Source organism: Choloepus didactylus, chromosome 17, assembly GCF_015220235.1.
Source record: "Choloepus didactylus isolate mChoDid1 chromosome 17, mChoDid1.pri, whole genome shotgun sequence".
Classification (NCBI taxonomy): domain Eukaryota; kingdom Metazoa; phylum Chordata; class Mammalia; order Pilosa; family Megalonychidae; genus Choloepus; species Choloepus didactylus.
Genome location: NC_051323.1, coordinates 26,736,442 through 26,761,051, shown reverse-complemented (window position 1 = coordinate 26,761,051; position 24,610 = coordinate 26,736,442). Strand labels below are relative to the sequence as shown.

The window sequence follows — 24,610 nt, the reverse complement described above, 5'->3', positions numbered from 1 at the left end:
CCCTCTCTCTCTCTAACTGAGCCATCTTGACAGGTGAACTCGCTGCCCTCCCCGCTACGTGGGACCCGACTCCCAGGGGTGTAAATCTCCCTGGCAATGCAGAATATGACTCCCGGGGATGAATGTGGACCCGGCATCGTGGGACTGAGAGTATCTTCTTGACCAAAAGGGGGATGCAAAATGAGACGAAATAGTTTCAGTGGCTGAGAGATTTCAAATGGAGTCGAGAGGTCACTCTGGTGGACATTCTTATGCACTATATAGATAACACCTCTTAGGCTTTAATGTATTGGAATAGCTAGAAGTAAATACCTAAAACTACCAAACTCCAACCCAGCAGTCTGGACTCCTGAAGACAATTATATAATAATGTAGATTACAAGGAGTGACAGTGTGATTGTGAAGACCTTGTGGATCACATCCCCTTTATCTAGTGTATGGATGAGTAGAAAAACGGGGATAAAAACTAAAGGACAAATGGGGTGGGATGGGGGGATGATTTGGGTGTTCTTTTTTCACTTTTATTTTTTATTCTTGTTCTGGTTCTTTCTGATGTAAGGAAAATGTTCAGAGATAGATTGTGGTGATGAACGCATAACTATGTTATCATACTGTGGACAGTGGATTGTATACCATGGATGATTGTATGGTGTGTGAATGTATTTCAGTAAAACTGAATTTAATTAAAAAAAAAAAAGAAAAAAAAAAACATGGTCTTTTATGGGGTACCTGACAGATTCAAACCAGCACAGTGCTCTTGGCCGTCATGAGGGCTTCCCTTGGCCATTGTGGGGGGATCAGATGAAGCAGAAGGGAGAGGAAAGGTTGGCCAGTGAGATCTCTGTCTGCACGGCAGAGAAGCTGGATGGGGACAGTCATTGTTCCCTCTGCCCAGTCTGAACTAGTTGGGGCCATAAAAAAAAAAAAAAAAAAAGCATATTTGTGGTGATTTTATTTAATAAATAAACATGCCTCTCGGTACTTCTTGCAAAGGTAATAATGTGAGATCACGGGTCCTAAACAGTTTAGGATCTCTCTGTCTTACGGGCTGAACTTGCTCTAGCTGTCGTCATTCATTCACACATGTGATTTGAGCACCTTTGTTTGCCAGGCACTGGGCTAGGCCCCAGCCTTCATGAACCTACATTCTAGATGTGTAACTGTTCAAACTGGAAGGGATGGGGCACCTCAAGGGTTATTTGACCCATGATATTCAGACTGTGTCATGAGCCCTCATGGGAAAGAGAAGGTACTTTTGGCCCCCTACACCTCTCGACCTACAGAAATAAGGGGCTCTGAGCTCTACCAGCCTTTCTTTGACTGGAAGAAAAATTCTACGTAAAAAAAGAGTTAAAGCTACTAATTTTAAGTCCAATTTGCTTCATCTTACAGATGAAGAGCCTAAAGCTCAGAGAAATTAGTCAATATCAGGGCCAGGACTACAACTCAGATCCATGGTAAAAATGCTTTTTTCCATTTTTACCATGCTGACATATGTTTCCTGTTCAGAATTTCATAACATGTTAAAATGGAATAAAATGTTGGTCTAATATGTGCTTGCAGTAGTGAGATTCAGCATTGCTAGAAAAAAATAAAGAATGCATTATGTCTGTATATTTTAAGTCAGTGATTTAGGAAAGAATGTCCAGAAAAAGCACCTTATTGATCCTCAAAATCTTTGGTGAAATGCGTCAGCTGGGAGGAATACATAAATCCTAACAACAAAAAATTGGTTGACATTTAGGAGGCAAAGTTACAACCATTGACTCTGGCTTTGAAGGAACTTTTCACCAACCAGCTATTCTTTTAAAAGCAAACTTTCAAGGAGATTGTCCAACCTCTAATTGAATATCTCCAAGTAGAGGGGAGCCCACTTCTTTCTGCTTCACCTATGCCATTTTCAAACAGCTTTTAGAGTTAACAATTAGGTGAAAGTTTTGTTGACTTTTGTATCCTCAGACTCTGTCTCCCCTGGGTTTCTGACCCCTTTAGTTGTGAAATCACTAAGGGCTAAAGTAAAATGTGAACATTTTTCGCATTCTGGGCATAGTGTTTTAGTCTGGAGACACCAAGCAAATTTATGTCTTTCATTCTCGCTTACTGGTTGTGAACTTGGGTCCTTCTATCCTCTCTGAACCTGCAGATTCCTGTTGGCACCGAGATCGAAGGGATGAACATTTTGGGCTTGGTCCTTTTTGCCCTGGTGTTAGGAGTAGCCCTAAAGAAACTGGGCTCGGAAGGAGAAGAGCTCATCCGTTTCTTCAACGCCTTCAATGAGGCGACAATGGTGCTGGTGTCCTGGATTATGTGGTCAGTGCTGCCCCTCCTCCTCTCCCTCTCATGACCTCTGCATCCAGAAAAGAACCCAGAACTGCTGTTGGAGGTCACCAGGTGGGGCCACCTGGCCTAGGGCTCTGGATGCGATTGATGCTGCGGGGTCTGGGGGCTGGGTGAGCTGGTCTTGGTTCAGGCGGTGGAGCTGGGTTTCTGCCTGTGTCGAGGTCCTCAGAAAGTTAGGCAGGTGCCACAGTTACCCATCACTTCCTCGGAGCCCACAGGGACCTCTTGTGGTTCTGTTGCCCATGGTCTCTATGGGTTCAATCCATATCCTCTTGTAGAGCACTGAATTCCATAAATTTGCCAACTGTTGCATAAAATAGGGCTCATTTATCTTAAAATGATAGCATTCAAGCTTCAGAGAGACCCCTTAGCTGTAGTATTTCACAACATGGAAGACAACTCCATCCTACCCCATGTGTACCAACTCCTAATTGTATAAACTTAAGATAGTCCTCTTTTATATAAGCTTTTAATTTATGAATGTTTCTTTGTGTAGTATTACTGAAAGGATGATTGTTCGATAAAAATAATTAAGTTGATTCCTGGCTGAAAAGTAAAAATTTAACCAGATCCCTCAGAGCAATCTCTCAGAAATCATACCAATTCAGCACCAATCCCTTATTATCTTTATCCATCTGTTTTGCCCAAGGCAGACTTCTTTGGTTTTAGCTTCTATCCATCAGTTGTCAAGAAACTAGTTTATCCTTTCAAACACAAAAGACTTTCCCTATTGCCGAACCTTAAAAAATTATCTTTCAAGGGTATTGGGGAGGCAGCTGAATGGACTTTAGGAGAGAAGCCTGGAATTTGGTGAGAAAATTGGGAATTGAATGGGAGACAAAGTCTAGAGGCCACGCCAGTGCTGTTTATCTTGCTCAACCCCAAAATTCCAGGGTCTGACTCCATTGTCATAACCATGGCACTTCATAGCACTGCTGTTGTTCTAGGGAATATCTTATATTGTCAGAAAGTTTTTTTTATCACATGTCAAGTTCTTTATCTGATTTATTTTTTTTAAGTCTAAAATCCTCCCAAGGTTAGGACTAAAGGAAACCGTATACAAGAAAGTGATGGCCTCATGTTAAGTCATTTGTTTTCAATCTGGAAGCAATTTACAGTCATTCCTTCAGTTTGGTGTGCTAGTCAGATAAACAGGTATTATTTGCTTAACTGCAGTGGGAGATCTGTTGCCAGAAAGCGGTTTTATACGGAATTGTGGTTTAAAATGCCTTAACTGGTTAAGGTATCTTACCAGCTATAGGACCTTCAGTACTAGCTCTTTCAAGTCCTCAAATCTTTTCTCCTTTCTCTCCTTCACTGATTACCTACTCTAGAATCAAAGCACCTGTCTACCCTGTACTATTCATAGACATAGATTCCAGATGGATTAAATACCAGGTCAGCAGTCTTGGCAGGCTTCGAGTCTCTGTCACAGCCAACTCTGGCATTGTAGAGTGAATGAGGGTGGCTGTTTTCCAAGAAAACTTTATTTACAAAACCCCATGGTGCTCACTTATGGGTGAAAGGAAGAAAAGGAAGAAGGAAGTTAGCCCTCTAACGTATGAGAAGAAAATATAGAGGTAATGAATATTTTCCTAAACAAGATACAAAAAGTAAAAGCCTTTAAAAGCTACTAAATTTGACTACATCAAAATATGAAATATCTGCATGCAAAAGAAATCAAGAATCAAGTTCTTTTGTAGAAAAAAACTGATACCTATTTATCTGTAGTATGTATGAATACACCAACACACACAAATGCAATCTCAAAGCATTGGTATTCAGAGGACTGGTGTCAGTTTGAACCATTTATCTGTTCCCAATGAGATGTGTAGGGAAACTGAGAATAAGTGGCATTGCTGCAACATCCAAGCCCATAATCGTTTTTCTAATAATTTATTTTTATTATATTTTATAAAATTATTGGTCCATGACCAATGATATTTTTGTTCTGAGGATGGTATTAGAAAAGAATAAGTTAGGTTTCTGTGTACTGATATGAAAAGATCTCAAGGATACAATGTGGGGTAAAAAATAAATAAACAGAATTAAGTATGTACATATGTACCTAAATGCCTAGGAAGTGGAAGGGGTTATCAGAGGAAGAGTCAGGCTTGAGGATGGTGCCTAAACAGGATTTTGGCCTCATAAGTAATGTTTTAATTGTTTTTAATGAGAATGTATTCACGGATTTCTGTGGAATTTAAAATGAATAATACTGTTACAATATCTCCGTCAGAAAATCCAAGAAACCAGTGACGTTGGCTCTTCCCAGGGAGGGAAACTTGGGTGCTCGGATGACAGAGGTGGGAGGGAGACTACCCATTTATATCCTTTGAAATTTAAACTATTTAATTAAACTGTATAATTAAAATTTACAAATAAATTCAATAGTTACAAAATTCTTCCTCAATTCATACAAAATTCAAAACAATTGCCTATAGTTTTTTGCAGCTCCCTTTGTTGGTTCCTTCCCTTCTTCATCCCCTTCCCACCATTAAAAAAATCGTCACACTTCAGGAGTGTTCCTGGAAGTGTCAGTGTTCATGACTTTTTCCCACAGAATCATGTTTTCCAAGACACACAGAAGAATTTAAAACTCAACCAAAGCCCCAGCTTTGGCTCAGATTTTTATCACAGCAATTCTGCAAAATCGGCATTAGTCTTTTGTGTTTCTAAGGTCTCAGAACAAGCATGCGCAAAGCCAAAGTCAAGCTCACAGTCCCCAGGGGCTTTGATCTTAAGTTTCATGGCTTTCCGCTTGGGAGCCCACCTGGTAGGTGGTATCCATCTGTTAAGAACAGATTATGTCTGAGGGGGAAGCAGCCTGGGGTCTGGTCCTCACTCCATTACCCAAAGTGAGCAGTCATCTTAATTTTGCTCACGGCCTGTGTCAAATGGGAATGGTGCACTCCCTTCCTTTTCTATTCCTCAGGCTTATTCTAGGGAGACCGAAACCACCTAGTTGAAAGGCCCTGGATTCTGCAGATGCCACTCCCAACATCACCATCCTCACTGACGAGTGCCCTCGCTTATACCCTAGGTATGTGCCTGTGGGCATCATGTTCCTGGTCGGAAGCAAAATCGTGGAAATGAAGGACATCGTCGTGCTGGTGACCAGCCTGGGGAAATATATCTTTGCATCTATCCTGGGCCACTTTATTCATGGAGGAATTGTTCTGCCACTTATTTATTTTGCTTTTACACGAAAAAACCCATTCAGATTCCTGCTGGGCCTCCTCACACCATTTGCAACCGCATTTGCCACCTGCTCCAGGTGAGTGGGTTTCAGGGGCCCTTGGCTGCTGTGAGCCATGTTTATGGAACCAGATGAGCCCAGTGGGAGATGCACAACCAGCATCTCAACGTATGTGAGTTCCCTGAAAACTCTAAATTCATCTTGTCTGATTTTTTCTTTTTTAATTACCAGCCCCACCACTCTTCCATATTCTTCTGGGACTGGGTTTTCTGTTTTGTTTTGTTTTTTCCCCCTCATCTATTGAGGTTACCTCATTCTTTTCTCCTCCTTCTTGCTCCTTAGAAGTTAGATCATTCATTAGCCCAGCTGTGGATCCCGCATCCTAATCAGTAAGGCCTTACCTGGGTGAAAAAAAGAAAGCCCACCTAACTCCTGAAATGCAAAACTGGGCATTTTCTAGAAAGGAACCTGCCTAGTATTCCCCTGTCATTCTGTGAATTAGGAAACAATACCAGGGCACCGTGGTGAGGGCTAGACACTCCTTTCTCTAAGAGTCTGAAGTACTATTTAACACAAGAAAGCCACTTGTCATTCATTGGGAATACTTCAAAAAACATTTGGCCTACCAAAGGACATTCAAGAAAACTTTCAAAGGATGGCAGCCCGTTGTTTCATTTGAACACTTCATTTTTACCTGTCTACTGAACAATTCCTCCCATCCTTGGGAGGAAGGTGGCAGTGGTAAAAAGAATGAGGGAGGTCATTTCTCTGACCTAGACAGAAACAAGTTCTCAGATGCACTCGCTCAGCTCTGTGCAGAGAGGATCCTGCTCTTACAGTGAGCCTGGACATTTCACTCCTGCTCAGCTGCTCTGTGCAAACTGTCAGAGCCATTTCTGCTTTTTTGCTTAAGATAAAAATAAATCATAGTTTGTGTTGTACTTTTGGGGGGGAGGAAACATTCAAGAGAGGAGATGCACAGAAAATTCAGTAAACAGATTTTTGTCCTCTGGAGAATATTTTGCACCAAGAGACAATGTATGAGTCTTCAGAATTTTGGAACAGGTGAATGCAGGTAAATAACAGGTAAACCCAGGGAGTCATATTTCCAAGACTGGGGGTTGACAAAACCCCCTGTTGTGCCAGAAATCTTCAAAACAATTCTGCTTAAAAAATTTTTTCCCTCTTGCTGCAAAGGAAGAATCCCAAAACAAGGATGGTGCTCATTAAGCTGTTCAGGGGTCCGAGATGAGTGATGTGGTAGTCTGGCCTGAAGGAACTGTTCTCATGTTTTCTGTTTTTTGTGTTTTGTTTTGTTTTTCCATTTCTAGCTCAGCAACACTCCCCTCTATGATGAAGTACATTGAAGAAAACAATGGTGTAGACAAGAGGATTAGCAGGTTTATTCTCCCCATCGGGGCAACTGTGAACATGGATGGAGCAGCCATCTTCCAGTGTGTGGCCGCTGTGTTCATTGCCCAGCTGAACAACGTACAGCTGAACGCAGGACAGATTTTCACGATACTGTAAGTTCATTCTTCTTTCCCTCATTTTTGGGCCTGGGACAAAACTTGAGCTTTTCTTTGTGACTTCCTTGGGAAAACCTCATGAGAACCAATCTCCCCACGCCCAAGGTGTCCCATTTGTGAAACGAGGAGAGTGAATTCATTTCTCAAAGAGAATGGATCATCTCTCTAGGGCTTTGCCGGCAGAATTTATCACTGTGCAGTTTTCAGTTTCCAAGCTAAGGCTGGCCTGGCATGCTCTGCATTGCTCCCTGCCCTCTCTATGCTTTGGGTTAATGGCTGACCCTGCTTTGCAATCCCCTAGGGTGACCGCCACCGCATCCAGTGTTGGAGCAGCAGGTGTGCCAGCTGGAGGAGTCCTCACCATCGCCATTATCCTGGAGGCCATCGGGCTGCCCACTCATGACCTCTCTCTGATCCTGGCTGTGGACTGGATTGTGTAAGTAGCACGTCTGAAGGGCATCAAGTGGATTGAAAGAGAGCACTATTGATTCTTTATTTTTTTTTTCTTAATCTTATTTTGAAATAATTTCAAACTTTCAGGACAGTTGCAAAATACTACAAAACCCATACAGAAAGTTCAGCATCCCCCCCAGATAATCCGATTCATCAATTTTAATATTTAATAGTTGCCACATTTGCTGTATCATTCTATCTGTCCATCTGTCTGTCCATTCATATAAATATCTTTATCCATCTATGTATCTCTATTTCTAAATATTTAGAGTAAGTTATATATACATCGTACTCCTTAAATATATAATACATCCATGTACATTTCCTAAGAAAAAGGATATTCACCTGTATATCCACCTTAAGTAGTTATCAAGTTCAAGAACTTTAACATTGATATAAAACTTATGTTCTGTATTCCAATTTTTTCTTATGTCCTAATAATGTCCTTTTGGACCGTTTCTCCTCCATTATTAGATCCAGTCCAGGATCATGTATTGCATTTAATTGTCATCATCTCTTTAGTTGCTCTTTATTTTAAAATTGTGGAAACATATATACAAATAAGCTTTCCTGTCTTCAAAGTATACCATTCTTGCGAAAGCAACAATGGGTTAAACTGTGGTGCTCTAGCATGAATTGAGGCAGTGGCACCAAACTGTACTAGTGATTGTATTATTCACCCTGCACTCAAGATTATTTTAAAAAGTCATTTTCCCTCAAGAATGACCTTGATGGAGCATTAAAAAATATTAATTTTATTTTTAAAAGTATACCATTCAGTGGGATTAATTGCATTCTCAATGTTGTACAACACTCACCACCACCCATTACCAAAACATTCCCATCACCCCAAATGGAAACCCTACACCCATTATGCATTAGTTTCCCATTTCCCCATCCTCCTTCCAGTCCCTAACAACCTATTTTCTACTTTCTGTTCCTATGCAATTGCATATTCTAGCTATTTCATGTAAGTGGGATCATGCAACATCAGTCTCTTTGTGTCTGGTTTATTTCACTCAATGTGATGTCTTCAAGGTTCATCCATATCATCACAGGTATCAGAACCTCATTCCTTTTTAAAGCTGAGTCATATTCTATTGTATGTATATACCAAATTTTATTTATCCTTTCATCTGTTGATGGACACTTAGGTTTCTTCCATCTTTTGCCAATTGTGAATCATGCTACTATGTACATTGTGTACAAATATCTCAGTCCCTGCTTGGAATTATTTTAGCTATATACCTAGAAGTGGGATTGTAAGGTCATATGGTAATCCTATGTTTAACATTTTGAGGACGTGCCAAACTGTTTTCCAAAGTGGCTAAAATATTTTACGTTCCCACTAACAACATACAAGGATTCCTATCTCTCCACGTTCTTGTCAGCACTTATTATGTTCCTTTTCTTTTTTAATAATAGCCATTCTAGTGGATATGATGCCATATCTCATTGTGGTTTTGTTTTAATTCCTTAGTGGCTAATGATGTTGAGCATCTTTTTATGTGCTTATTGGCCATTTGTATGTTCTTTGGAGAAATGTCTATTCATTCCTTTGCCCATTCTTAATTGGATTCTCTTTTTGTTGTTCAGTTGTAGGAGTTGTTTGTATATTTTAAATATTAAACCCTTGTCAGACATATGGTTTCCATATACTTTCTCCCATTCTGTTGGTTGTCTTTTTACTTCTTGATAATGTCCTTAATGCACTAAAGTTTTTAATCTTGACAAGGTCAAAATTATCTATTTTTTTCTATCGTTGCTCATGTAAAGTCTAAGAATTCATTGCATAATACAAGGTTGTGCAGATATTTCCCTGTATTTTCCTCTAAGAGTTTTATAGTTTTAGCTCTTATGTTTAAGTTGTTGATCCATTTTGAGCTAATTTTTGTATATGATGTGAGGTACGGGTTCCCCTTTCATTCTTTTGCATGTGGATATCCAGTTTTCCCAGTACTGTTTGTTGAAGAAACTAATTTCTTCTCCACTGAGTGGACTTGGCTCCCTTGTCAAAATCACTTGGCCACAGATGTATGGGTTTATTTCTGCATTCTCAATGCTATAACATTGTCTATATGTCTGTCCTTGTGCCAGTACCATGCTGTTTTGATTACTGTAGCTTTGTAATAAGTTTTGAAAACAGGAAGTGTGAGTCTTCCAACTTTGTTCATTTTTGAAGATGGTTTTGGGTATTCATGGTCCTTTGTCCTTTTGGATGAATTTGATGATTAGCTTTTCCATTTCTGCAAAGATGCTGTTGAAATTTTGATTGGGATTGTGTTAAATCTGTAAATCGCTTTGGGTAGTATTGTCATCTTAAGTCTCCTAATCCATGATTACAGAGTATCTTTCCATTTATTTAGACCCTTTAAATTCTTTCAGTAGTGATTTGTAGTTGTCTGTATATAAGTCCTTTACATTCTTGGTTAAATTTATTCCTAGATATTTTTTCTTTTAGTTGCTATTGTAAATGGAGTTGTTCTCTTGATTTCGTTTTCAGATTGTTCCTTGCTGGTGCATAGAAACACACTAATTTTTCTGTCTTAAACGTAATACCCTGCCACTCTGCTGAAATTGTTTATTACCTTCAATAGCATTCTTGTAGGTTCTTCTGGATTTTCTGTATGAAGGATCACATTATCTGCCAATAGGAATAGTTTTACTTCTTTTCTAGTCTGGATGCCTTTTATTTACTTTTCTTGCCTAATTTCTCTGGCTAGCTCTTAAAGAACAAGTTTTATAGCAATGGTGAAAACAGGCATTCTTGTTTTGTTCCTGATCTTAGGGAGAAAGCTTTCAGTCTTTCACCACTGAGTATGATATTAGCTGTCCTTTATCATGTCGAGAAAGTTCCCTTTTGTTCCTATTTTTCTGAGTGTTTTTATCAATAAATGGTGCTGTTTTGTCAAATTCCTTTACTGCATCAATTGAAATGATCATGTGATTTTTGTCATCCATTCTCTTAATGTAGTATATTATATTGATTGATTTTCTTATGTTGAACCACCTTCCATTTCCGGGATAAATCCCATTTGATCTTGGTGTATAATTACTTTGATATGCTGTTGGGTTCAGTTTGCTAGTATTTTATTGAGGGTTTTTACATCTATAGTCATAGGGATATTAGTCTGTGATTTTCTTTTCTTGTGTTATCTCTATCTGGCTTTGGTATTAGGGTGATGCTGGACTCACAGAATGAATTCAGAAATGTTCCCTCCTCTTCAGTTTTTTTGGAAGAGTTTGAGAAGGATTGGAGCTAATTCTTCTTTGAATGTTCTTTGAATTCACCAGTGAAGCCATCTGGTCCAGGGATTTTCTTTGTTGGGAGGATTTTGATTACTGATTCAATCTCTTCACTTGTTATTGGTCTGTTGAGATCTTCTGTCTCTTCTTGAGCCAGTTTTGGTAGTTTGTGTGTTTCTAGGAATTTGTCCATTTCATCTAGTGTTCCAGTTTGCTAAAGCTGCTGTTGTACAAAATACCAGAAATGGATTGGCTCTTATAAAGGCGTTACAAATTTACAGTTCTAAGGCCATGAAAGTGTTCAAACTAAGGCATCAACAAGAGGATACCTTCACTGAAAAAATGCCAATGGCATCCAGAACACCTCTGTCAGCTTGGAAGGTATGTGGCTGGCATCTGCTGGTTTCTGTCTCTCTTAGCTTCTCTCTCTCAGCTTCTGTGCATCCTTGTTCTCCCAGGGTGTTTCTCTCTAAGCATCTGGGGGTTCTCTCTTAGCTTCTCAAGGGCAAACTCTAGGCTTCATCTTTTAGCTTAGCATCTCCAAACGTCTTTCTGTCTGCATTTCCAAGTGTCTGGGTCTGTGTCAGCCCTCTTAAAGACTCCAGGAAACCAGTCAAGACCCACCTTTTGAATGGGTGGGGTCACACCTCCATGGAAATAATCTAATCAAAAGGTCTCACCCACAATTGGGTGTGTCACATCTCCATGGAAACAACCTAATCAAAAGATCTCACCCATAATAAGTCTGCCCCACAAGATTGCAGTAAAGAACATGGCTTTTTCTGGAGTACATAATAGATTCAAACCAGCACATCTAGGTTGTCTGATTTGTTAGTGTACAGTTGTTCATAATATCCTCTTATAAGCCTTTTTATTTCTGTGGAGTTAGTAGTAATATCCCCCTTTTCATTTTTTATTTCAGTCATTTGCATTTTCTCTCTTTTTGTTGTTGTCAGTCTAGCTAACAATTCTATTGATCTTTTCAAAGAACCCACTTTTGGTTTTGTTGATTTTCTCTATTGTTTCTCTATTCCCTATGTCATTTGTTTCTACTTTAATTTATTATTTCCTTCCTACTGCTCATTTTGGTTTTGGTTTGCTCTTCTATAAGTTACTGATTTTTGGTCTTTCTTTTTAATATAAGCATTTAAAGCTATAGACTTCCTTTGAGCACTACCTTTGCTGTATCCCATAATTTTTCATATGTTGTGTTCTCATTTGCATTTGTCTCAGGATATTTCCAAATTTCCCTTATGATTTGACTCATTGGTTATGTAACAATGTGTGGTTTAATGCCCACATATATGTGAATTTTTCATTTCTCCCTCTGTCATTGGTTTATAGCTTCATTCCATTGTGTTTGGAGAGGATACTTTGTATGATTCCAGTCTTATTAAATTTATTGAGACTTATTTTGTGACCCAACGTATGGTCTAATCCAGAGAATGATCCATGTGCCCTTGAGAATTATGTGTCCTCTGCTGTGGTTGAAGTGATGTGTATATGTCCAGAAGGTGTAGTTGATATATAGTATTGTTCTTGTCCTCTATTTCCTTATTGCTCTTATGTCTAGAAGTTCTATTCATTATTGAAAGTAGTGTATTGAAGTCTCCTACTATTAATGTAGAACCGTCTGTTTCTTCCATAAAATCTGCCAGTGTTTGATTAATATATTTTGAGGCTCTGTTTTTAAGTGTATATGTGTTTATAATTGTTATATATTCTTAATGAATTGCCATTTTTATCAATATATGGTGCCTTCCTTATCTCTTTTAATAGTTTTTTACTTAAAAACCATTTTGTCTGAAGTTAGTATGATCATACCTGCACTCTTTTGATTACTGTTTGCCTGGAATGTTGTTTTCTTCCTTTCACATTCAGTCTACTTGTATCTTTGAATTCAAGGTGAGCCCTATAAGCAGTATATAGTTGAATCATGCTTTTTAATCCATTCTGCCAATCTGTGCCTTTTGACTAGAGATTTTAGCCCATTTACATATAAAGTAATTATTGATAATTCAGGACTTTCTTCTACCATTTTACTCTGGTTAGTGGAAGTCTTACACCTTCTTTGGCGCCATCTTCATGAATAGCTTGCTTTCATTTTTTCAGTTTCCTTTCTCTTCATTTGGCACTCACTGTTACCGCAGCCCTTTAACTGTTTTCTGGAGCTTTAAGAAAGATGTTTCTGCCAGCGCTTGCTGGTTTTTCAAAACTTCTGTGTGGGGATGGATCCCTGGGACATCTCACTGTGCTGTTTTCATTGGGGCGGGGACATCTCACTCTGCCGTCTTCATTGGGGCAGGGCACCATTCATTCTGTAAGAAAGTCTGCTGTGTGCTCTAGGAGCCTGATACCCCGCAAAGCCTGGGGCGTGCAAAGAAACTGAATGCAGGGTCCTGCCTTTGTGAAGGAGCTTATAGTTGAGCTGACAAGAAAAGATTTAGAGCTAGGAAAAATGAAACAATATGAAAGTCAAATGACCGTGAATGTCCTTGAATGACCATGAAATGTCATCATTACTGAAAAGTTCTTTAGAACATCCAGCAAAGTGGGGTTTCAAGGTCCAGGCTGTGGGCTCAGGGCAGGCCCAGGGGGCAAGAGGGCCTGAGGAGCGTGTTGGCTGCGTAAGAGTAATAAATCACTGGAGCAGTGATCCCTCAGGAATGATTATCCCTGCCCTGGAAACACCCAAGAAGTGATTCCTCTGAGGGGAGAGGAGATGAACTCTCCTAATTCGAGAGGCTGGGGCTTGGGCTCAGGGGAGTAGTTTGAGAAGGAGACAGGATCCAGACCACCATCTCCAGGGCTGCTGTGAAGATCCAAATGGTTTCTGGGTGTTGGTTCCTTGAGTCTCATGATACTTCTTGTAGGTTTAAAAGAACCTGTTTTATAGGGAAGATCAGCTGAGGTACTAACATGGAGAGTAGAACATATGGGTAAGAACGGAGCTCAGGAGCCTGAATGCCTGAGTTCAAATCCCGGCTTCACCATTTTGTAGTTGTGTGATATTAACTGTTCTGTGCTCCAGTCTCCTCATCTGTAAAATGGGAACAACAATAGAAGTAAACCAGGGTTGTGGTGAAGATGAAATGAGACAGCGCAAGCACAGTACACAGAAGAGTCCTGGGCACGTGATAAAGCATTCAGTCAGTGTTGCCTCTTGGCCAGGCTAGTGAGGCCAGTGCCTGGCACTGGGCTTGTGGCTCTGCCCATTGTGTTGTGTTTGTTGGTTTTTTGTGCCACCACTACCTGTATCTAATTCCAAAATATTTTCATCACTGCAAAAGTAGACCCTGCACTCACGAGCAGTCACTCCCCATTCTCCCCTCCTCTCAGCCCCTGACAACCACTAATCTATTTTCTGTCTCTATGGCTTTGCCTATTCTCGACATTTCATACAAAGAGAATCATACAGTATGTTATCTTTTGTGGCTGGCTTCTTTGACTTAATGTAATGTTTTCAAGGTTCGTCCATGCTGTAGCATGTGTCAGAATGTTGTCAGAATGTTGTTCCTTTTTATGGCTGAATAATATTCCATGGTATATATACAATACCACATTTTGTTTCTGCATTCATCCCTTGTCCATCAACAGATGGGTTGTTTCTACCTTTTGGCAATTGTGAGTAGTGCTGCTGTGAACATTTGTGATAAAGTGTCTGTTTTCAGTACCTGTTTTCAGTTCTTTGAGGTGTAGAAGTGCTGGGTCATGTGGTAACACTGTGTTTAACTTTTTGAGGAACTGCCAAATTGTTGTCCATAGAGACTGTATCATTTTACATTCCCAACAGCAATGCACGATCGTTCCAGTTTCTCCGCATCCTCACCAACATTCTTATTTTCCTTTCTTTTCTTTCTTTCTTTTTTTTTTAGTTATAGCCATCCTAATGCCCATGGCAGTTTTCAACCTTCTTTTTTTTAGCCCTAGAACTTTGAAGGAGCTTTTCAGATTCCTTGGGGCTCCTCAATGGAAAGAGGGGAAACATGCATCGGGGACCCCTGTTGTCCAGACAACTCATCTAAGGGAACTTGGTCCCTGAATGCGCAGCCCATCCCTTCCTCACCCAGCTGCCTCTTCTGCATGGGTAAAGTGGCCATCTCAGAGGCACTCAGCCAGGAATGGGGAAATAGGGCACCAAGCGGCTGCCCAACAGCGACCTGAAGTCAGGTGAGCCTCCTGCAGGCCTCCGGCTTCTCCAGTGCCTCAGGCAAATCCACATTTTTCCCCCTTTTCAAATTGGGCACAATACTCCTATAGCTGCAGGGACTGGGGGATAGTTTTTGAGCCAATCTGTGGGAAGACAATTAGGCTTCTGGAAAGGACAGTGCTGTCTTTGAGGTGGTTTAGTGAACACCCATGTTGTGTATGAAGATTAATATTCAGTAGTGAAGCAGTGTCGAAATGAGAAAAAGAAGCATAACCCCCACAGTATAGTGTTGAGTGGAAAAAAATCTGAGCATAAGAACATATGTTTAAAAAAAAAAAAGTGTATCTATTAATAATAGTCCATCATTTATATCTGGGGTTCATTATTTGGGTTGTACAGTCCTATGTTGTTATTCTTAATTTTTATTCTACATTCATATATACAGCCTAAAATTTCACCATTTAACCACATTCAGATATATAATTCAGGGCTATTAATTACATTTACAAAGTTGTGCTACCATCACCACCATCCATTACCAAAACTTTACAATCAATCCAAATAGAAACTTTGTACAATGCAAGCATTAACTCCCCATCCCTACCCTCAACCTGACACCTCGTAACCTGTACTCCAGATTCTGACTCTGAGTTTGTTTATTCTAATTATTTCTTATCATGGAGAACATCCAATATTTGTCCTTTTGTGTTTGGCTTATTTCACTTAACATGATGTCTTCAAGGTTCATCCATGTTGTCATGTAAATCAGAATTTCATTCCTTTTAATGCTGAATAATATTTCATTGTACGGATGGAGCACAATTTGTTTATCCATTCATTGGTTGATGGATACCTGGGTTGTTTCCATTTGGGCAATTTTGGGGAATAATGCTGCCATGAACATTGGTGGCCTAATGTCTGCTTGAGCCCCTGTTTTCAATTCTTTGGGGTAAATGCCTAGAAATGGGATTGCCGGGTCATATGGTGAGTCTCAGGAACTGCCAAACTGTCTTCCACAGTGGCTGTACCTATGTTTTCTTTTAGGAATTTTATATTTTAGCTTTTATATTTAGGTTTTTGTTCCATTTTGAGCTATTTTGACATCTGGAACTTTGGCGAGTCCTCCAACTTTGTTCATTTTTCTCAAGATGGTTTTGGCTAATTTGGTCCCCTTATCCTTCCAAATAAATTTGATGAGTGGCTTTTCCGTTTCTGCAAAGAAGGCTGTTAGAATTTTGATTGGGATTGTGTTGAATCTGTAAATCATTTTGAGTAGAACTGACATCCCAACAATATTTAGTCTTCCAATCCATGAGCATGGGATGCCCTTCCATTTATTTAGGTCTTATTTGGTTTCTTTTAGCAAATTTTTTTAGTTTTCTATGTACAAGTCCTTTACATCCTTGGTTAAATTTATTCCTAGATATCTGATTCTTTTAGTTGCTATTGTAAGTAGAATCTTACTAGTAGATTGCTCATTACTAGTGCATAGAAACACCACTGATTTTTGCATCTTGTACCCTGCCACTTTGCTGAATTTATTAGCTGTAATATCTTTGTTGTAGATTTTTTCAGGACTTTCTTTATATAGGATCACATCATCTGCAAATAGGGAACATTTTACTCCTTCCTTTCCAATTTAATGCCTATTATTTCTGTTTCTTGCCTAACTGCCCTGGCTAGAACTTCCAGTACAATGTTGAATAACAGTGGTGACAGTGGGCATCCTTGTCTTGTTCCAGATCTCTTAAAGGGAAAGCTTTCAGTCTTCACCATTGAGTATGATATTATCAGTGGGATTTTCATATATGTTATTTTTAATGTTAAGGAAGTTTCCTTCTATTCCTATTTTTCTAACTGTTTTTATCAAGAAAGGATGCTGGATTTTGTCAAATCTCTTTTCTTTGTCAATTTAAATGATCATTGTTTTTTTCCCCTTCGTTCTATTAATGTGGTGTATTATAGTAATTGATTTTCTTATGTTGAACCACCCTTGCATACCTGGGATAAAATCCACTGATCATGGTGGAAGATACTTTTAATGTACTGTTGGGTTCGATTTGCTAGTTATTTGGGGTGGGGGGGAGGATTTTTACTTCTATATTAATAAGAAACAGTGGTCTGTAATCTTCTAGTATCTTTACTGGACTTTGGTATTAGAGTTATGTTGACCTCAGGAATGAGCTAGGTAGTGTTCCCTCCTCTTCAATTTTTTGGAAGAGTTTGAGCAGGATTGGTATTAATTCTTCTTGGACTGTTGGTAGAATTCACCTGTGAAGCCATCTGGTCTTGGGCTTTTCTTTGTTGGGAAGTTTCTGTTGACTGATTCAATCTCTTTACTTGTGATTGGTCTGGTGAGATTTTCTATTTCTTCTAGAGTCAAAATAGGTTGTTCATGTGTTTCTAGGAATTTGTCCATTTCATCTAGGTTGTGTAATTTGTTGGCATACAGTTGTTCATAGTATCCTCTTATGATCCTTTTTGTTTCTGTGTGGTCAGTAATGTACCCCCTCTCATTTCTGATTTTATTATTTGTATCTTCTCTTTTTTTCTTTGTCAGTCTAGCTAAGGGTTTGTCAATTTTATTGGTCTTTTCAAAGAACCACCTTTGTTTTTATTAATGCTCTCTCTTGTTTTGTTTTGTTTTTCATTCTGTATTTCATTTATTTCTGCTCTAATCTTTGTCTTTTCTTCTGCTTGCTTGCCGACGACAGGGCTCGCCCCCCTGGCAGCTGCAGGCAGCACTGGGTGTAACACCTGCCTTTCTCCTTTTCCCATCAGGGACCGCACCACCACCGTGGTGAATGTGGAAGGAGATGCCCTGGGTGCAGGCATCCTCCACCACCTGAACCAGAAGGCAATGAAGAAGGGGGCTCAGGAACTGAGTGAGGTGAAAGTGGAAGCCATTCCCAACTCCAAGTCCGAGGAGGAGACGTCCCCTCTGGTGACACACCAGAATCCCACTGGCCCTGTGGCTAGTACCCCAGCATACGAATCCAAGGAGTCGGTCCTGTGATGGGGACTGGCTTCAGGCTTGCCTGCCAGCGGAGGCACCCACCTTGTCAATCCAGCCGCCAAACACGGGCCCTGCCCTTGCCGACTACCAACCTCCCAAGCGATGCTTTGACCCAACAATCAATTTGAGTATTACTTCTTGGCACAGGCATCGGGCTTCCCAGCAAGAACTGGTTACCAAGGACCAGGACACTCTGATATTTGACTTGATCCATGTCCAGGTGCAAACGTGAACACTGGAGATCTGTTTGGAAACAGCCCGTGGGGCTGCCAGGCTTGAGGAAATACTGGACTCACGGGGAGGGAGCCAGCGGCTAAAGCTTGGAAACCTGCAGGTGTAGTTTTCATTGCACCCAGTTAGCTCTACCTTAGGCAAACCTAGGGCTTTCTAGTCATCTGTTGCATTGCTTCATGAGTGGTATTAATTGAAAAAAATTCCCACATTCTTAGCCTTGGCTAGAATTCACTCAGCTGGGGCTCAGATGTTTAAGGAGTTTATACTACAACAAGGTGAGGTGGCTTCTGATTCATGGATTGTTGGTGGGCTGGAGGTGCTGTACATCGTCCAGTTAGAAATACTCCAGGTGGGTGTTAGCACTGCTTGGGTCTCTGATCAGTGGCTTATTAAGGAAACAATATAAATTCTCTCATCAAAGAAGTGAGAGAGAGTATAGCCTGAAGAGGGAGGGGAAGTGCCGTAATCAGGAATAAACACACACAATTTTCTCCCTTTTCTGCCCGACGCTTGTGAAGTTTTCTGCTTCTATGAGATGGGCCTATAACAACACTGTAGCTTTTATCTCCATCAAGTCTGATTTGGCAACAGAAAAGAGAGGCCTCTTCCTCTGGGGTGGTTTGACGAGGTCATCATATTCAGACCCAGGGCGGTTTATCAGTGCATTATTTTAACCCCACTAGCCCTTCCTGAAATGCTATATTGAAGCAACACACTCTCTCTCTCTCTCTCCCCCACCCCCCCCACATACACACAAGCCACCCTAGTAATTGAGGCAGGTGTCTCCACCCCCAGGCCCCCTGGCTTCAGCTGATTTCCATGGAACTTGGTTTCCTTTCCTGCTACTACAGCAAAGTAAAAAATTATAAGCAAAATGGTCCACCTTCCTCCAGCTACTTGCCAATTTGTTTTTTTTTACCCTTCCTCCCCCAAGATTTGGTTTTAAGCTAGATGAGGGGGCTTTTTGTAGAGAAGACTGTGTATTTCCAGTGAGAAGGGAGACCTAAAGTGCAGTTGGCTGTTTCACTTGGCTGCTGGACCCTGCCCGCGGGATGACCTTGGGCCCTCATTTTACCCCATTTGTAAGATGGGGCTGATGCCGCGTGCTCTTACCTACCTCAGAGGGATTTGGTGAGGCAAACTGAGTGAATCCATGAAAGCAACCATTTTGCTTCTTGACTATCAAGTGCGAACACCCATATGCTCTTTTTTTTTTTTTTTTTTGTCCCAGTGATATCTTTCTCCGTGGAGGCCTCATGCTCATTGTAAAGGCACCTTTTTTGAGCGGGGCTTTTTTCTCTGCATGCATTTGCAAACTTGTGTACTGCCACTTGTTCTCTCCGCAGTTGTTTTATAGCATCAGATGCAGTCTTTTCCTAATGTCCCTCAAGTTTTGATGACTCAACTACCCCACCTTCTGCCACATTTCTGACTTTGCTGTGACTCCCAGAGCCAGGCACTGTTTTCTGCCACCACATAATGGACCATTAAAGCCCCCGGATTTTTAGCCTTACTTGTTTCCTGTTTTCCCTGTTGCTGAGTCTGCCAGGGCCCTGCAGAGGAAGTACACACCATTACAATATGTTACCACTGCAGTGTGCATGGATGAGTGGGTCAGAGATGACCAAGCTCTCCCCATTTTAAAATTGGAGGCCTGTGCCTGAGCAGAAGAGGTAGGGAAGAGCCAGGCAGGGCACCAAGCTGGCCCCTGGCCTGTGGGAAGCCCCAGCTCCCTCCAGCCCTGTTTATACCAGCTAAGCCACTCCATTCTCTTGCTAAGTCAGGAGTGAACAGCAATTGAGCAGAGCAGTGCCCGGAAACTTTTACCCTGTGGCTAGAGCTTATAACTAATACCTTTCTCTTTTCAAAGGGGAAACATGTTTTAATTCCAAACTGCAAATGAACATTCACTGCTTTTCTGGCTTCAGTACATCTCTTTCCTTCTTCCTTATGTATGGCTACACATATATGTGAAAGTTTTAGCTCCATATGTATAGTTTTAGCTCCAATCCAAGCAAGTGTGAGTTTGGATAGAGGTGCACTAAACTGCAAGTTGGATGGCTTTGGTATCCTGATTTTCCCGTTTCTAAAGATGAATTTCTCAAAGGGTAGAGATTAGAACTGGAAAATAAGACCCACTGACTGGTCATCCTATATTCCGACCTGCAAACGCGGCAGGAATGCTGGGTTCTGGAGGAGGGTGCCTCTGTATAAATTCAGGTCATCGGTCCCCTTTCCCTTGGGAGGCCAGAAGAGGAGGGGAGGAGGTGCCAAGTCCACTAGAGGAATCAGTAGAACCAGGAGAATCTCAAGCGGGGAATATTCCACTTTCTCAGTGTCTGAAAACATCTCCCCTGGTATTCTCTTTCTAACATGTTGTCATAAATACTGTTCAAATCCTGTTCATCTCTGTTTTGTATGTGTGACACTTGCCTTAAAATGTAGCCTAGTCCTCAAAAATTAATTCCCTATTTCTACTGGGATCTGCATGTTCCTTTAATCCTTTCTTGTGTTTGGAAATGTCATTTATTAATAGAGCCATTGCTCTTCTGGGGTTGGCCCGGGGGTGACTGAATTGGTTTTATTTGTCTCACGTCTCCCGACATGAACCCCTCAGGTGGGCAGAGCTGCTGCTGGGGCCATCAGGGGAGCTTTTGGCTCCTCCACACATCATCAACTAGCAGGGCTCTTGCAAAAAGCATGTGGTTTTACCACGTTCCCCCACAAAGTTAAGCCTTACCCGAACAAGTCAACGGACCTTAACTGAGCATCTGCTGTAATCCAAGAGCCAAACCGGGCAACAAGGAAGAATGTCCTAGGCCAGAAAATTACTGGAAAGTCCCTAAGGACAGTTGCCCATCTGTCAACCATCCATCACCGCCACACCCAGCTTATTCTTTGATATAATTCTGTTTTCAGTGACGCCACATTCCAGCACAATTAGGGACTCTAGAAAATTTACAACAGGATTATCCTGCAAACTCACAGTAGAAGCCTTGGTTCCCAGGCCCCGGGGCCTCTGAAGAAACAGTCGACCATTCTGACCTAGACATTTCCAGCCCTTCCTGTTGTATGGGAACCGGCTTTGATTTCTGGGCAAGACCCGGGAGGGATAAGGAAAGAGTTTTCAGGGATCGAAGCCCCCATGGGGCCCGCAACTAATGACAGTGTGGATTCCCATCTTGGAGCGTGGCTGCCTTGATTCCCTGCTGTGGAGTGTTGGAGGTCGAGACCAATACTTAGTGATTCAGCTGTTCAGTGTGGCCAAGTCAAGAGGAGCACGTTCTTCCCAGGTGACCAGGTGGGTCACCTGACCCTGCTCAGCCGAGAAACTCCCAATGGCATCTGTGAATAGCATAAATGGTGCAGGAGTAGCAGGGACCGTCTGGGTTCCAGTCCCAGCTTCACCACTTGCTTGCAGTGTGACCCCTGGACATGTTAACCTCTCTGTGCCTCAGCCTCCCCATCTTCAAAATGGGGATGACAGGTGTACCAATTTCATAGGCTAGTGTGAGGATTTGAGGATTTAGTATACATAAAGTGCTCGGACAAGCACCTGCACACGGACTGTGGTACGTCAGTGTTTGCGCTCAGTGCCCCTCTGGGTTCAGCCTCAAGTAGACCTTCCCAGGGGCTGAAGTGGTCTCCAGGACAGGAGGAAGTTCAAGCCCCTGCTGAAAACCCAACCTTCTGACCTTGTCTTCATCCTGGCTTGGTCTGTTAGAAGTAACCCACTACGTCATTTTCCAAACCACAGTTTATTTTTTTACTACATCCTTGTCCTTCTGGTAAATATTTACTTTCCAGCAGGACTCAGCAGCAGTCAGGCCCCATGGGGCTTGGGGTGACTGTTGGCACTCAGCTGAGCCCGGAGCAGGCTTGGGCTACATCTCTGTCTCCTGTTCTCTGATGTTGGCATCCGGCCCTGTGTGCCCAGGGCAAGGCCAGTCTGAGCCACGGGGCACCAGCAGCAAGAAAAATGACTCAGGAAAACCCTGGCTTGTCACATGCTCTTAGTACTGCATCTTCTGAATGCAGGGGTGGAGAAGTGTCCACAGAGAGCAGTTGAGGTTTGAATCCATTTCTGGGATCCCAGACACCAGGATCATCTCTTAAAAGCATTTTGCAAAGTGAAGTCCCAATAACCTCTTAATTAAAAAAAAAAATCAATTAGCTGAACACCTTGAGTAACCTGCCTCATTTAGATGCACAGTTTGAACCTTGAAGACAATCCCTGCTCTAGAAGTTTTTAAATAAATAACTTGCTAAGGGAGGGGAGGTGGGAAGGGGCCGAGGGGGCCTGTTCCGGGGGTCCCTGAGGCACCACAGTGGCATTCCCACTCTTGACTATTTTCTCTCCCCCTTACATCCCCAAATACTAGGACCTGGAATGACCTTGAAAATCCAGCCAGCCGACTTAGGACAAAACAGAGGAGAAAACAACATTCGTTTCCCTGGTAGGTGCTGCAGGCAGAGTGTGCATCAGGTCCAGAAGGGTTTGGATGGATTACGATGTATGGGGCTTGAAGAGGCTGTCCTCGAGCCAATATTTTGGGCCACTGTAAGGAGGAGAGGCGTCCACTGGGGCAGGAGACAGAAGGCCTGACCAGAAAGATCCTGGGCGTACCCTGCTGTCAGTCCTTGTGTTTCTGCTTGTTTTCCTCACTCACTCTTCCCTCCCTCATACCTTCACTGCCAGGGACATTACTTAGCCCGGGGGTGGGAATGAGGGTGCTCCGGAAAGAAATCGGCTTCCCATACTAATGATTATTTTGTAGCTTACTCCTGAAGACTTGAAATTTAAGTAGTATTGGAGTTAAATGGTTTGTTTTTTTTTTCTTTCCTGAGTATAATTTACGTGCAGGAAAATACTCAAATATTAAGTGTATAATTCTACAAGTTCGACAAGTGTATATACTCAGGTTTCCATCCCCTGAATCAACATTTCCATCAGAAAGTTCTCTCCTGCCTTTTATATTTCTTTTAAAAATAGTTTTATATATGGTATTTGGGTTCCATAGAGTGCAGGAATCATAAAAATTATATGCAATTCTACAAGAGTCCATCAGAAATTTAATGAGCATATATTATGTGCTCTGGTTAGGTACAAAAATGGAGCCCAGGATACCTCCCTGACTTTAAGAGATGGTCTAGTTGTGTGGGCCTATTGTCTTGGAAATGCCCTTCTCTCTGAAATAGCCAAAATAAACCACACCCAAATCAGAGTGGCAGGAAGGGGTATTGACCAGCCCGCATCTCTTTGTATCCAGCCCAAGTGGCATACGAGTATTTGATCCCTTTACCCCTTGGAGAAACCAGCAAGGAAGACCCATCTCAACTTCTGGGCCTTCTATTCACTCGTGCCTGTGTAGTACCCAAGGGTGTCCACTTGGCATTTGGTTCTAAATATATTTCGACTGCTGCCTTGTAAACAATTGTCAGGATGAACTCGAATGCCTCTTACTTCACAAGGGTAGCCCTCTGTTGACACGCTCCTCTCTTCTCAGTTATATCCTCCCAAGTTGCAACCCAGGCTGCAGGCTGCTCCCAGCATTGCCCATCTTCTCGGGAATTCACCCTCTTGGCCCAGGCTTGGCCCCTTAAACATCACGCTCGGGGGAGGCAAAGACAAGCTTGGATGTGGGGTGCCAGGTCTGCCTCCCGATCTGAGGACCTCAACCAACAGGACCCATCACTAGGGGACCTCAAAGAGTGAGGGAGTGCACAGCAAGAGAGAAACGCTTAAGTATTTGAAAGAAAACTTCACCCTCTCAAGGGAAGACACTGGGTTTTCACCTTCTCAGAGAGAACGTTGGGCTGGATTTTAGTATATTTAGGATCATTTGGAGCAAAACATAAGACAGAGAACATAGTCTTGGGATTCTTTGCATGGTTTGTAACAGGTGAACTTGCTCTAGGGCTCAGGGCACAATTATCCCCAAACTTTGCCTTTAGGGGAAAAGTAAATCATGCATGAAGCTCAGAAGGGTTCCTGCCTTGAAAAAATAGCTTCGGGGCTGTCTTGAGGTCAGTAAAGATTCAGTGCCTCTTTGCATTTTTTTAATAACAGCTTTATTGAGATATCACATTCCATAAAATTGACCCTTTTAAAGTGTACAATTCAGTGGTTTTTAGTATATTCACAGAGTTTGGGCAACCATCACCACCACCTAACTCCAGAGCATTTTCGTCACCCCAAAAAGAAACCTAGTACCCATTAAGAGTCACTCCCCCAGCTTCTGGCAACCCCTAATCTACTTCCATCTCCATGGATTTGCCTGTTCTAGATATTTCACATAAAGAGAAATATCTCTTTTGGCTTCTTATAGATACATCCCAAATGAGGAGAATAGATGTTCAGAATGTAAATGCCACACTCTTACTCACTCTCCCTGACTCTCCCCACATACACTCAAAGGAGGCACGGTGAGATTCTCTTAATC

At 41.7% G+C, this 24,610-nt stretch overlaps 1 protein-coding gene across 1 annotated transcript in view; it reads left to right on the top strand.

Annotated features, from left to right (window-relative positions):
- SLC1A4 (solute carrier family 1 member 4) overlaps positions 1-20,727 on the top strand; it is a 46,378-nt gene extending 25,651 nt beyond the window's left edge. Inside the window, exons 4-8 of the mRNA XM_037807356.1 lie at positions 2,144-2,310; positions 5,384-5,617; positions 6,871-7,065; positions 7,370-7,504; positions 17,699-20,727. Of these exons, the coding sequence (XP_037663284.1) occupies positions 2,144-2,310; positions 5,384-5,617; positions 6,871-7,065; positions 7,370-7,504; positions 17,699-17,933 (966 nt within the window). The 3' untranslated portion in view covers positions 17,934-20,727. The remainder of the gene's footprint in view (positions 1-2,143; positions 2,311-5,383; positions 5,618-6,870; positions 7,066-7,369; positions 7,505-17,698) is intronic.
- The last annotated feature ends 3,883 nt before the right edge of the window (positions 20,728-24,610 follow it).